This window comes from Fusarium redolens, assembly GCF_020744475.1.
Source record: "Fusarium redolens strain MPI-CAGE-AT-0023 chromosome Unknown BKA55scaffold_6, whole genome shotgun sequence".
NCBI lineage: Eukaryota > Fungi > Ascomycota > Sordariomycetes > Hypocreales > Nectriaceae > Fusarium > Fusarium redolens.
This window is the reverse complement of record NW_025763669.1, coordinates 1,401,926-1,415,648: the sequence shown is the minus strand read 5'-3', so window position 1 is coordinate 1,415,648 and position 13,723 is coordinate 1,401,926. Positions and strand designations below refer to the sequence as shown.

The 13,723-nt window shown below is 46.7% G+C and overlaps 2 protein-coding genes across 2 annotated transcripts; both read left to right on the top strand.

Annotated features, from left to right (window-relative positions):
• Window positions 1-3,154: 3,154 nt before the first annotated feature.
• On the top strand, window positions 3,155-4,631 carry BKA55DRAFT_537951 (glutamine synthetase; the record flags this gene model as incomplete). Its single annotated transcript, XM_046189976.1, has 6 exons — window positions 3,155-3,157; window positions 3,214-3,336; window positions 3,452-3,786; window positions 3,834-3,916; window positions 4,018-4,104; window positions 4,198-4,631. The coding sequence occupies 6 exons, from the start codon at window positions 3,155-3,157 to the stop codon at window positions 4,629-4,631; spliced, it is 1,065 nt and encodes a 354-aa protein (XP_046051125.1).
• A 7,076-nt stretch (window positions 4,632-11,707) lies between these two features.
• On the top strand, window positions 11,708-13,223 carry BKA55DRAFT_319720 (ribosomal RNA-processing protein 7-domain-containing protein). Its single transcript, XM_046185678.1, has 3 exons — window positions 11,708-11,734; window positions 11,793-12,854; window positions 13,053-13,223. Exon 2 carries the CDS (start codon window positions 11,888-11,890, stop codon window positions 12,827-12,829), a length of 942 nt encoding a protein of 313 aa, XP_046051124.1. The 5' UTR covers window positions 11,708-11,734; window positions 11,793-11,887; the 3' UTR covers window positions 12,830-12,854; window positions 13,053-13,223.
• The last annotated feature ends 500 nt before the right edge of the window (window positions 13,224-13,723 follow it).

Genomic DNA, 13,723 nt, shown 5'->3' with positions numbered 1-13,723 from the left:
CGATTTACATCCCTTCTGGCGATCCAATAGACATGAGGCCTTTAGTGATCGAGATTAATTGCTCTTTCTCTTCCAGAGATAGCAAGATATCGACGGAAACCTGGGGTAAGCCCAGAATCGGATCAGTTCCTGTTGCTCATTTAAATGTGTAATAGTCTCAAGCTTGAGTCTGATTGGTCTGGCAATTTTGCAATGAGTCAAAATGGGGATTGCGGGGGGCGGCAGATCTCCATCTCAGCAGTGTGGAACATTGAGCAGGAGCATTGCCTCTTTGAGTAGCCATTCTGCCATTCTGAGACCAGAGAAACTTATGAAGAGATTATGATATGTTTTGAGAAGGTAGTAATATTTTAGAAGATTATGATAAAATTTAGGATAACTTTAGTCTAAGAAAGAAACGGGAGGCGCAACTGTGCTGTTGGGGCTTGGGCTCAGCTGCCAAACCAAAGTTTCGAGCACTTGCACCTGCTCTGAGATAATATTCTTCCACTCACAGAGAAGGAACGGTCTGCATAACTCTGCTTCCCTTCACTGGAAGCTCACACAAGCCCCCGGCTAAGAAGAAAATTTTCTGGACATGCATCTCCTCTCCTGAAAAGACTCACTCAAACGCGCCCTAATCCCTTGGTGTTATTCTTCCTCTTGGCCTGCCTTATCATTACCATACATTTACTTGAGAGCATGTTAATTAAGTTGCCGGAATATGCATTACCCCTGGCATCGTCAAGGGGCTCTATCTTTTCTCATGGTCTCGTGCGTGTGAGCCCACTGACAAGAACCGTTCGTTACAGCCAGTCGGATTCAGCTCGGGAATAATTGAACCCTGACACCCGGCAGAATGAGTCCCTCCCGTTCTAGATCAATTATGATTTATCCAAGGAGAAATGGAAGAAGAGGTGAGCAAAATCGAGTGACACGACCGGACCGACGCTAATAACTGACGGCAAAACCCCAGCAATTCAATTATTCAACTCATCGCGTATCCCCGAAGCCGGAGACCACAGCCTCCCAATTCAGGACAGGGCAGACCTGGAGAAGTGCCTGAAAGTCTGGAGTGTCCCGAAAGATACTGTACATTGCAATTTCGTACGGTCTGGGGAAATGGAAGAGGACCTGAAAATCGGAATTGATGCGCGATTTACAGTTCGGTAAGTAGTGAAAATAGCCAACCAGAGACAAAGATATCTGAAACGGCTTTGAAGCCGTCGGTCGAAGCCCAACGTGAGATAACAGGCATTATGCAGAACATGCCCAGGGCCAATCACGTCTCAATGATAAGAGCCTGCAAGTTCCTGTCCATCTCGGGTGTGTGGCTTTGGTTCGTTGGGTACGGTATTCTTTTTTTTGGGGTGGCGTTGGTGACAAGGCTGGGCGTGCTTGGAGAGACACCGACTCGTCGCCGGGCAGCGCTGAGAATGAACCCCAAAAAAGAAGCGGTGGTAGAAGGAACTGCTGCCCATGGTTGGACAAGTTAAACAAAGAAACAGGGCCTTCTTACCAAAACGAGTATGGTTCGCCAGGGGCTCAAGAAACGATTTGGTAACAGATCAGGGACAAACCGGAACCACCGAGGCTGTCGGGCTTTCTGGAGAGTCACAAGCACCAGGCCTTTAGCAGTTCTCAAAATAGCTGGCTCCTGGGCATGGAGTATTTTCGGGGCATCCATGGCAGAAAGGCTTGGGGCGCAGTTTGGTCCTGGATCTGTTTCTGACATGCCCTGTGTGCACCTTGGTTGCTTGTGTCCTGCAGCATGTGCGAATGTGGGCCAGACGTACCATGCTACAAGGATTGCACCTGTCCCACCCAACCCCAGAATGTTTGCCCACGAAAGACGCGGGTACCATCAGATAGCCTCTGCTTGAGAGTGGGAGGGAACTTTGGGGGTTCAATTTCCTGGGGAAGAAGACGGAGGTGCGTCGGGAAGTCTTCTTATCTATGGTTTACGGATATACTGACCTACTCAGCGACGACTGCACGAAGCTTTTGAATGCAGGATATACAATTGGTCTGAATTCCCAAAGCTGGGAACACATGGTTTTCACCAATTTCACCCCCACTATTCCTTATCCGGGCATGCGCACCACATACGCACAACCACACACGCAATTAACTCTACTTTTAACGTGTTAATGGGCCATTGTTGCGATAAGACTTTGGGTCAAATCGTTGCGGTATACTGGGTCGCATTTCCTCAATGGAGTCGAGGCTCCGTAAGCGGAGCAAAGCGCTTCATATCCGCCTATTTTCAGATAACTAATTGTCAATTAACAGGTTGAGCCGGCACTGAGCCGAATTGTCGTCTAAACCACCAAGCAAACCTCGCCGGCCCGGTGATGATTAGATAGGACGTCGATAAAAAGCACCGCCTTATACCGCTGGGGATACCCGCCGAGCGGCTGTGTAGAAAAATCATGAGTACCTTGCACACACACCGTCTCCGCCGAAGCCGCCCCGTTATGTCATACGGCATTCAGCACTATATTGCGCTATTACGAGGCGGCAGTGCCCTGAAAGTTTCGCTACGACAGCGATACTACCCACTGAAGGAGGCACTGTTGTCATTCAGCCGGCTGCCGGAGAAGCATTCACGAACTGGAGACGGTGGTGCAATGATGGAAGATACGTTCCACTTAATGAGGTTACTGGCTTCCTCTTGATTTGCTCTCGAGTAGCGTTGCAAGATTTCATTATAAGAATTACACGGGAGTCCGTTGCGGTAGGCATATAGTCTTTTCTACAGCACGTACTCGTCACGAAGAAAAAGACGATCTATATTGAAAACAGGTATCTTCCCTGTGTGTGGTGTCTTGTGAAATTATAAGTCTACGCCCCCCCCCTCCATAAAGAGGCCCTGCCGAACGCCAATCGAGGATTGTGACGGAATACATTTAACCCCACTCTGAAAGCCGGTAACAGCCACGCCCCTGCATCCGGCTACAGGGAATCCTTATCTTTTGGCGGGCGAGAGTGTCAACCTTTCTTTAGAAGACGGCTCGAATCCGTAAACATAAAACCCGCGACGCCCCGACCTCCCAAGAATTGTTTTTCGGTCATCCTACACATATCCGTTTAATTGTTTGATACATTTGTATCTCCTTTCGTATTTCTCATTTGGAATTCACCTTATCCTCCTACCATCACAACCACATTCACAATGGTTCGTCACCAACAAAGGCTTGATGATATAACGCCAACTAACAATATGCGCTGCAGGCTGCTCCCATCACCTCAAGGACGGAGACTCTCCAGAAGTATCTCAAACTTGATCAGAAGGGCATGATCATGGCTGAGTACGTCTGGGTTGATGCCGACGGTGGCACCCGATCTAAGTCCCGAGTAAGTCGATCCGGCGCCCCACATCTCCGATTCCTCGGTATACTACGACATCCGGCTGGGAAAATCACGAAAACGCTGCAACCAGTTTTCGGTACATCTACTAACACGATCACAGACTCTCCCCGAGAAAGAATACAAGGCTGAGGATCTTCCCGTCTGGAACTTTGATGGTTCTTCTACCAACCAGGCTCCTGGCGAGAACTCCGATGTTTACCTCCGCCCTTGCGCCGTTTACCCCGATCCTTTCCGCGGCTCTCCAAACATCATCGTTCTGGCTGAGTGCTGGAACGCCGATGGCACCCCCAACAAGTTCAACTTCCGTCACGACTGCGTGAAGGTCATGGATACATATGCCGACGACGAGCCTTGGTTTGGTCTGGAGCAGGAGTACACTCTCCTGGGCTCTGACAACCGACCTTACGGCTGGCCCGCTGGTGGTTTCCCTGCTCCGTAAGTTCATATCTGCATCTTTTATGCATTAACTGACAATATCGCAGCCAAGGCGAGTATTACTGTGGTGTCGGTACTGGCAAGGTTGTCCAGCGCGATATTGTTGAGGCTCATTACAAGGCGTGCTTGTGTAAGTAAAGTTCTGTGAATGTGCTCTATCAAGATATAAAGTCTTGATATTGTAGCCGTTTCCCGATCACTGTTTACGGGCCATGGCTAACAAAATCCTAGATGCCGGCATCAAGATTTCCGGAACCAACGCCGAGGTCATGCCTGCTCAATGGGAGTACCAAGTCGGTCCCTGCACTGGCATTGAAAGTAAGTTTGCTCTTCTCTTTGTGGGGCTCTTCGGTTAAACCTTGGAATGCCCCACAAAACCCCATACAACCGCTAACCACCAAATTTTGATAGTGGGTGACCAACTTTGGGTTTCACGATTCTTTTTGCATCGGGTCGCCGAGGAATTCGGTGCAAAGGTCTCCCTGCATCCTAAACCGATAGCCGGGGACTGGAATGGTGCTGGCCTGCATTCCAACTTCTCTACGAAGGCTATGCGCGAGGAGGGAGGCATGAAGGTCATCGAGGAGGCTTTGAAGAAGCTGGAGCCTCACCACGTCGAGTGTATTGCCGAATACGGCGAGGACAACGAACTGCGATTGACTGGTCGTCACGAGACTGGATCGATTGACAGTTTCTCTTGGGGCGTCGCCAACCGCGGCACAAGTATCCGCGTGCCTCGCGAAACCGCTGCTAAGGGCTATGGCTACTTTGAAGACCGTCGCCCTGCTTCTAACGCTGACCCTTACCGTGTCACAAAGGTTTTGCTTCAGTTCTCCATGGCTTAGAGCGTGTTTTAGAAGTTTATTTTAGTCTGACGGTTTTCGTCTCATGGTTTACGGCGCGAGGGTATGGGAAACTATTGATTATATAGATAGCATGACAACTAGTCCTGAAGGACAGTAATGACAAACAACCAGTAAATCATCTTTAGCTTTTATGTTGCTCCTTTTCAGGCTGGTGAATGTAAGTGGACAGGTGACTGTAAGTGGGTATGTGCTTACTTTTTCAAATTATAGGTAAGTTTCGAGCCGTCGCCTTTAGTCAATTAGAATGTGTGACCACTAATTCCGGCCATTGCACAAAAAGACGAGGGACGCAAAATGAATTACAATGATGGTTGCTGTTAAAAGATGGTATGCCGTCCAATTTAAGCTTATTTTCAACACGTGGGGCAAAGCCACGTGACTACCCCCGCTGGCCTGTGGCCGGTAACCAATAAGTTACAACCCAAATTTTTGTGGCAGGTGCTTTCCGGTACCATGCGTATTCGATTGCCTGGCCGAACATTATTGCTACGGTGGCTAAACTGATATGTATTCTAAGTGTCATGCAGTTCGCGATGAGATCCTTGATTTGCCGCGCGTAGCCTACATCTGTGATGCTGGATCCGTTTGGTGGTCCTCTCTGCTTATCGCAGGTGAAACTGATCAGCACTCGCATACGACTGGGCTCGGTACTCCATCCACAGTTGACGATGAGTATGGAATGTAGATTTAGTAGGCACTAATGTTGTGCTTCCTGTTGAATAATTAGATATGTTTTCACTGCGTCCTCCTCAACTTTCGCAAGTTTTTAAATGCGACGGTAAACACCTTCCGTAGCGCACATTCTAAAGTTGAAATAGTGGAACAAGAATACCTGCAGCACTTACCTCCGAAGATCTGATCGCGTGAATTTGACCTTGGCAAGGCCCGGGTTTGTTATCCTGAATATCAAAGGGGGAGTGATGGCAACAACTATCATCTGAAAAATAAAGAGAATCTATTTAGACTGGAGATCCCGCAAGGTCTCTCACCACTAACAATTTCCCCACTTCCGGGGATGCTGGTGGCAAGGGGGAAGAACCGAGGGGGCCGGAGAAGTTCTGAAGTCAGTGTCGAAAAAGACAATCGACGTCGAACCGCCATTTCAAGGAGGAATACAACTACAAAGCCAAGCGCGAGGGTGACCTGGACGAAACCCAGTAGAATTCTGCCGTTGCTATGAGGAAAAGAGGAAGTGGCATTCAAGAACAAGAAGATCACAAATTCTTGACTAGGTTCTTATTCCTGACCTAAAATAAAGTCTCTAGTAGGTAGTCCAAGTTTATAAATGTAAAGTCCTAGATTTGACAAATATATAGAAAAGGCTGAGCTATCTTTAGGATAATATAGACTCAAGATTGACATACTTTTTAAAAACAAATACTGTTGAGCTTCTCACCTGCGATGAAGCCACTGCCAACGTGCGTTGAGTCAACAATGAGAGAAAATCTTGAGCTGAGATAACATTGGCTGAGGCAAGTGCTAAGGCTCAAGCAACTGCATACATGCACTGGCAGGACGATTCGGCAGGACCCACGAGGAGGAAACGTGTCCATGACCACGTTGTTCCCATTTTGTTGATTCACTTTCTGGGGTTGTTACGTGGTACCGATTGGCCAGTAAACCTCCAATGCAGGTACGGCCGTTGAGAGTTCCGTCTAGGGTTCCAATGACGCATCATGCCTACTCTAGCAAGGAAATAAATATACTCAAATTAAAATATGGTTACAGTTACGTATGAGCTAAGTTATCATTGTGATTCAAGTTTGAAGAGAAGATAGTCTCTGCTGGCTCAAGCTGACCGTTGCCATTGTTTTCCTAATTCATCAGTTCTTGGATGTTAGTTCATGCTGTGAAAGATCAATGGCTATCCCAATATGCCAGTGCCCAGAGACGTGTTTTTCAGTGCTGAGCTACTCATGGCGGGATCTTCAAAATTGTGGTGTTGATTTTGCTCTTCGAGTTATATAACACGACCTCGCTCATAGCAATGGTGACCATTTCATCCTTGCACACGACTCTCTGCCAGTAATGAATTGGCCAATATAGAGAAAAGAAAGGAGCATGTGGGAATACATTTTCTCCAATAGAAGTTCAGATTCTCTAATATACATGATACACCTTCTCTTGAAACTGTCCGAAGTGGATGATTCATAAGAGTATGTTCCAAATGGAGTTTGAAAACAAACGATGATAAGGAAATTGACCCGAACTCGATAAGCAAAGAGACTTGTGATACGAAACTGAATTTGTTGAATGTTATGACTTCTTGGAGACAAAGCTGATAATAGCTTGTTTGTTGGTCTGGGTAATCAGACATGACCAGATGTTATAGGGTCCACCCTTGAAGGAGTCTGAAGCAGGTGAATATTCGCGTCTTGTTTGTTGTTTGTTGGTCTTTGGTCTGGTTGTGACTTTCGATGTGAAGTTGACACAGGGAGAAACAGGACTCGTTGTTGCTTTGGATGCGCAATGTGACCCAAGACAGGCTCTTCGTTTGAAGGATGCGAGATACCATGGACATGTAACCCTTCAGATCAAGAGTTATAAGATCAATGAGACATCGTAAAATGGTGGCAATATATCATGACTGGTGGCCGAGAGTCCAGTTTCACGTGAAGTACAATCGATCCAAGAGTAATTGCTTGTTGAGTTTTGAGTCTTCTGGTGTTCTTTCTTTGTCATTTGTTGCGTTGTAGATGATGGTTGTTCTGTGGCGATTGTATTTTGGCAAATGGCCGAGCAATCATTTGAGTGTTTGTTTTCTCTCTCAATATTCTGTATCGGTATTGGCTTCTAGGAGGTGATACTCATGTTTTGATGGTTGTATCATGATAGATCGTGTCCTGAAATCATGCTGTGTAAGGCTCTCTAGATGTGCTGAAAGTCTGGCCGGGGTGTGGATGTGTCTAGTTCGCGGCCGTGTTATTTTTGCGAACCGCTGTCCTTCCGTCTTGACGGATAATGACTGCTTCGTTGGCCTCAGTCTGTCGTCCTGATCTCAGTGATCTCGGCGGTCTCGGCGGTCTAGTAATTCGTGGTCATCCCTTCTCGTCGTGCACTTCCGCTCCTCCATTTTTCGTCATCCAAAATCATCGACTGACTGTCACCTGTTTGTCGTTTATCGTCCCTTCTGCTCTCCTGAGCCCCTTCCTCCTCCTCCCGTGCTCAAATTGGCACAACTCCAACTATCCAATTGTCATTCACTTTCTCTTCCTCTTCTCACATATCTCCAGCTTGTTCCGGCCTCTCCTATCATCTCCTCCTTCTCTGCCTGAATCCCCATGTTCTCCTATTATTTCCCTTCTCTTGCTCCTCTCTTGTTATCCTTTTAGATTTGTCGTAGCTTGATTTCGACTGCCGCATAGGTATACGATTCGTTCGTATGTGAAGTGTTTCTTGCTTTTCCTCAGTTTTGTCTTTTGTTCTCAGCTTTGTTTTTGAGGCCACCGGAATCACAATTCAAGCTTCATGGAAACTCCCCTCGGTTAGCCTTTATTACCGTAAGATCGTGGGGCAATTAGCTGTGCATGGTTTCGTGAAAACCTTCGACTTGGGTCTCTGAGTAATATGATGGTGCCGCTCTCGATGCTGGTGTTGGGCTCATGTTTCGTCTCAATCTTAGTCCAGTGTTATGTCGAGCTTGGCGTTCTTCTCTTTAATTCTAACGTCATCGATGTTGTGTTTATTTCCGTCTGGTGTTTGGGGCGGCGCCATTTGTTATTGGTCTCATTTCGTTTCAAGTGGTGATTCTACCCCTTGATCTTGTTTGTTTACTTGAGCTTCTTTTGTGTCCGTCTTCGGTCTGGGTTTGACCTGAAATTGATCTTAAGTTGTGCTCATCTCTTGTGCCGTGCTCACATCCCCTTTTCAACTTGTGTTTCTCCAGAGCTTGGTTTCGTCTTGCCATCATCCTTTGATTAGAGTTTTCTTTTGGTCCCACGCTTATATATTGTCGTATGGCTGGTTGTTGTATGCTCGATTGTAATATAATTGGTTGTCGTATGCTTGGTTGCCGTGTCTGTACTTCTTTTCCGTCCTGAGTCTGGTGTGATATTGCTTTCGGCTAATATCTTGCATGCCTTTTCTGTCGAGCCGTGTGCTTCTCTTGTTATATTGTATTCTGCACCAATATTTTTGTGTTTCTTGGTCGGTATATCTCGGGTATCGTATCTTGGCCGTTGTATCTTGGGTCGTGGTCTCCTAGTGTTTCCACCCACCTTCGCCAGGCTTCTGTGAAACTAGTCTCCAACCATATGGCGAAAATCCCAATTTTCGTAATGCATGTAATTTGTGGTGGTTTGATGCTCGATCTGTATCATAGCCTTCGATTGACCCGTGACATTGTCTGAGTTTCTATTATCCTTCGCTTTTGACCAACTCATATACAGCAACCCTGGGAGTAGATGTCGCTTTGTATTGTTGAAGGCTTGGTTTGCGAAGCGTTATCTGCTTTTTTGAACAATACCTGCTGTCGAGAAACCGGCAACGGGGGATTTGCAACGGAGTGTTTGTCATGGTCAACATGTCTATCAGCATAGCAACGAAAAGCAATGGCTGTTTTGCTTTTCGTTGTCTTATGTTGAAACGTTAGAAATCGCACAAGCTTGGCTTAGTCAAGCGAAGAATGGAATGCTCGTTGGAGGCATAGTTGATAAGCAATTGCTGGTAATCGTGTCGATGTCGCCAATTGGGACTATTAACTTGTATGGATGGTTGTATCGATAGCCGTTCTGTTCAGCTGTTAATCTTGTGGGTTTTGGTGGCTGTTCCCTTTTATTGATGCCTTGCGAGTCTTGAGGCTGAGCAGCTGTTGATGTGCCTGTTACTAGGATGGTCAGTAAGCATCTCAGTATTGCTTCTCGCCGCAGTACTGACTGATTTCCTTGATGACGGTATCGTAGCATAGACGACTCAGCGATCCTGACCCATTCCCTGAAATTTGACGGGATCTTACTGGCCGACCCGAACCCTGATTGAAGTTCCTTTCGCTGATGATGGATGATACTGTTCGTGGTGATTGATATTCATGCTCAGCGTTCCTGGAATGGTATAACCAAGATCGGTATGGTGAAGTCAGGTTCAAGAAGGAGCGGTGTTTATAGTCGGGTTGGGGTTCGAAAGGGTCGGGCTAGCTGAGTGGTGATAAGGTGTGCTGTTGGAGTCGCGCATTGCATTGAGGCACATCTGGGGCTTGAGGCCCCATCAATCAGACGCCCATGGCACTACGATGTATCAAAGACAAAGTATAATCCGTTTCTGGAATCCTTCTTGGTGGGATAAGAACCTTTGCCTTGTAAGCCGATACGCGTAGAAATATTATTTTGTAGTTTTTCCCTTCTTTCTTGCATTTTTGATAGAAGGTTTTCGTTGTAATGAGCAGGGTTTCTCTGTAAAAGTTTTGTGGAATGGTTTATTGGGGAAGTCATTTTTGTCGAAGCAAGACATATTTTGTCGGCTAAGGCTTTGTCGCACAATACTTTGTCACACTTTCGGCGTCGTCACAATTCTCATGTCAGCCGACGATGAGAATTTCTGACAGCAATAACTGTCTCTTCCAGCGAGGCAAGTAGCTGCACCAAAAGTCCTTCTCACGACTTCAGCTCGCCTTTTGAATTCCCTCAGCTGATGGTGGGAGTTGAAATCCCCCGCTCGGCGCTGTTTTTTTGGAATTGGTCATTACACAACTAACACCAATCTTCTTCACGACACGGCTTGTTGCCCAGAAAGACAACCTCTACAAACACATTGTCGTGTCAGCGGTGACGTGAAGAGCCCCAGTGTATAGTTTGAGGAGTTATGCTCGCACAAACTGCACTGCCGAAAGACCCGGACGCTGGATCTGAAGCCCTGATGAACAGGTAGAGCTCTGTTCAATGCCATGGGCTGATGTATGAATGGCCCCTGATGTATGTCCATGATGGCACTTTCAAGATGCCCCGAAGAACAGAAAAAACAATTACAAGACCAGACCCTTTAGATAAAGACAACGCATGTTTGGTAAATAGCTTCCCACAATATGTAGTCTGTTTTATGAGAATGCATTGATCGTTTGCTTGGCGAGGGATATCCCCTTCAACTTTAAGCAGTGTTGGTAGCCACACCAATCTTTTCTTCCTAGCAGATTTTCAGGAGTGGCGCAAGTTTTTAAGATATTCTAAGGCCTATAATTACAATATTGGCTTCACTATGTCTTAAGCTTGCTATTAACTTGGTAAGCGACTCGAGATACAGATTCGCGCTTGACAACAACACAACTGACTTCAGTAAGGTAGACCATGAGATTTAGGTAAAATGAAGATAGGTGAGCTTTTACCATTGAAAACATGACCTACATATCAAGCAGTTTCCGAGTCCATGAGATACTCATTGGTGGACAATGCACTCTTGAAACATCGGGGAGACTTACATCCAATGATGACACTGGTGACTCCCGTGCCATCAATGGGAAACTAGCTTTCGCGGTTTGCATTATTTAACTAACGGCCTATATCATATTGTTATTTCATCTCCCTATGAGTGCTTAAGTCTCCAGGACTTGAAGGGTAATAGGTACGCAGAATAGCTCAACCCCTGAGTGATCAACATGAGGAAGTAGATGTAAAGATTAAGTCAATCCCAGATACCTAGCTTGAACTTGACGCATAAGGTCGTGTTGATATAAGTTTATGTGTTTTTATCACCAGTTACAGTTATCATTGACAATCACGGAAGTATTATATGCATATCAGAAACCGCTATGGACCTTAGCTGATCACAACTCACATGTATGGACGTACCGGTTATCAAACATATGAACGCATGCAGGGTTTATCCCCCTGTAAAAGGGGATCTGGCTTCTTCGCTCCAATGTAGAAGAGGGAATATATGAGGAGAAAAGGAGCCGTTGCACAATCAATGTGTCGATAAATCTACTACTAGACAAGAATGAGAAATATGCATATTCTTCCGCCGGGATGAGGAATCCTTTCTAACTAAAGAAACCTCCTATAGTGTAGCACTTCACCTAATCCTTCATCCCAAGATTTATGACAAAAATTTTCAAGCTTATGAGAACTTTTATAATTAATAGCTTCAGGCTTCAGATAGAGACCCCTGTCCTCTCGTGTAAGTGGACCGTGCTAATTACTTCTCAGATAACACTGGTTTTATCTGATGTGGGGCCCAACTTTTTTTCTTGATTGCTTCAATCTGGACCCCATCAATACTCCTTCAGCTCATCAACCGCATTGTTCAAAATGGCTCCCGTCGAAGAAACCGGAGATCAGTTCTCCGTCCTCCCGATAAAAATACCCGCCACACCGTCATACCCAGAGACCGCCATTCACGAAGTTCGTATACGGAAAAATGCGCCCAAGATACCTACCGCCAACGACTCGCGAAGTCTATTCCTCAAGAACATTCCCGCAGACAGCACAGAACCTCACTTTCGCGCCGTCTTTACACAACTTGTAGGCGCTGGACGCTTTGAGAGTATTACCTTCGAAGACGAATCGCGAACGCTGCTACCTATTGATCCTGCGCAAGCCACAAAAGTTGCAGGCTTTGCGAAAAAGAGAAAACGCGGCGACGTGGAGGCGGAAGAGCGGGAGCGAGAAGAGGAAGCTGCGCAATTACCGCAGATCTGGTCGCGGCGCGTACAACGCAGCAGCAGCACAGCCATTGTGCTTCTCGCAGACGAGAAGAGTGTGCAATTGATACTCAAGGCTATCGCCAAGCTACAAAAGAGTAAAAAGTATCCTACATGGGGTAGCGATCTCTCCGACGATGTCCCCTCCCTCGGCTCATCATGGATCGCATCGCATTTGCAACTCTCGCGCGTCGACAAGCCAGCCACCCAAAAGGCTGTTCACGCCTTCTTCACTGCATTCAACCGCAAGGAGAAGGAAGCTATCGAGTTGGCCAAGCGACTGCGCAATGAGCCAGACGAGGATGGTTTCGTTACGGTGACTCGCGGTGGACGAGCCGCTCCCGCCAGCCGAAACGAGGCCGAGGAGGCCAAGCGCAGAATGATCGAGAGGGATGCCAAGAAGAAGACTGAAACCAAGGACTTCTACCGCTTCCAGATGAGAGAGCGACGCAAGGCGGAGCAGATGGCTTTGATGAAGAGGTTCCAAGAGGATAAGAGGAAGGTGGAAGCGATGCGGGAGAAGAGGGGCAGATTCCGACCAGAGACATGAGACGCTTGGTAAAGCTACTGTTCATGTAAGTCATGATGGTGTTTATTGTTTGTCTTTATGATGACGTCGCGGGGCCATCGAACATGATGGGGTAGCGAGGCCTTTGGTCTCCCATCTGGGTGCCGAAAACAACCGCGTTACAATCTTCTCAAATTTGTCTGAGACAAAGACATTGTTCCATATTCTGTCAGACTTTATTCGTGAACCTCACTGACAAGCCTAGCGGTTTCTAGAGCATGTCAAGCTCGGTCTACACAAGGGTGCTGTTTCAAAGTATATCCACGTTGACGCGCAACTTATACCCACGAGTCATTCTGGCTCTCGTATTCTGCCCATTACGACTTGAAAATCCTGTCATCGCCGCTCGGGTCAATACCCTCAAGATAAGAGTCCAGAAGGAGATAAAAATTTGCCACGAGGCAACATTCGGGCCTTTGGTTTCTACCACGTTTTAACTCTGCCTCGCCTTGACCAAGAAGCTATCAAGGCGGGGAGGACCTTGTCAGGAAAGAGGAGATATAGAAAATATAGATCAGTGCGGCTTCAAAGCTCGAACATGTTTCAGACTGAGATTTTGAGTTGACAGTGCATGTATGCCAGCAGCTATGTCTATGCTTGCATCAATGTCAAGTTGTCCATGGAAACATATACACAACACCATTGCTATGACATTTGGCCACTTTTTGACCACATCTTTCCTCTCATCCGTATCTTGATTAGGCTGTATACTGTAAACATGCCCAATTTTGGCCCATCAGCATCCTCATCAAGGCTTTCTAGTTCAACAGGTGGGACTGTCGACCCAGACAACGACCCTCACCAGCAAATTCCAAAACCCTCACTTTTCACCTAAAAACAGAAAAAACTTGATCATCTGCATTGCCACCTGTCGAG

Bases quoted from the DNA above. Each gene is read 5' to 3' on its own strand.
- BKA55DRAFT_319720 (XM_046185678.1), top strand. From the start codon at position 11,888: ATGGCTCCCGTCGAAGAAACCGGAGATCAGTTCTCCGTCCTCCCGATA.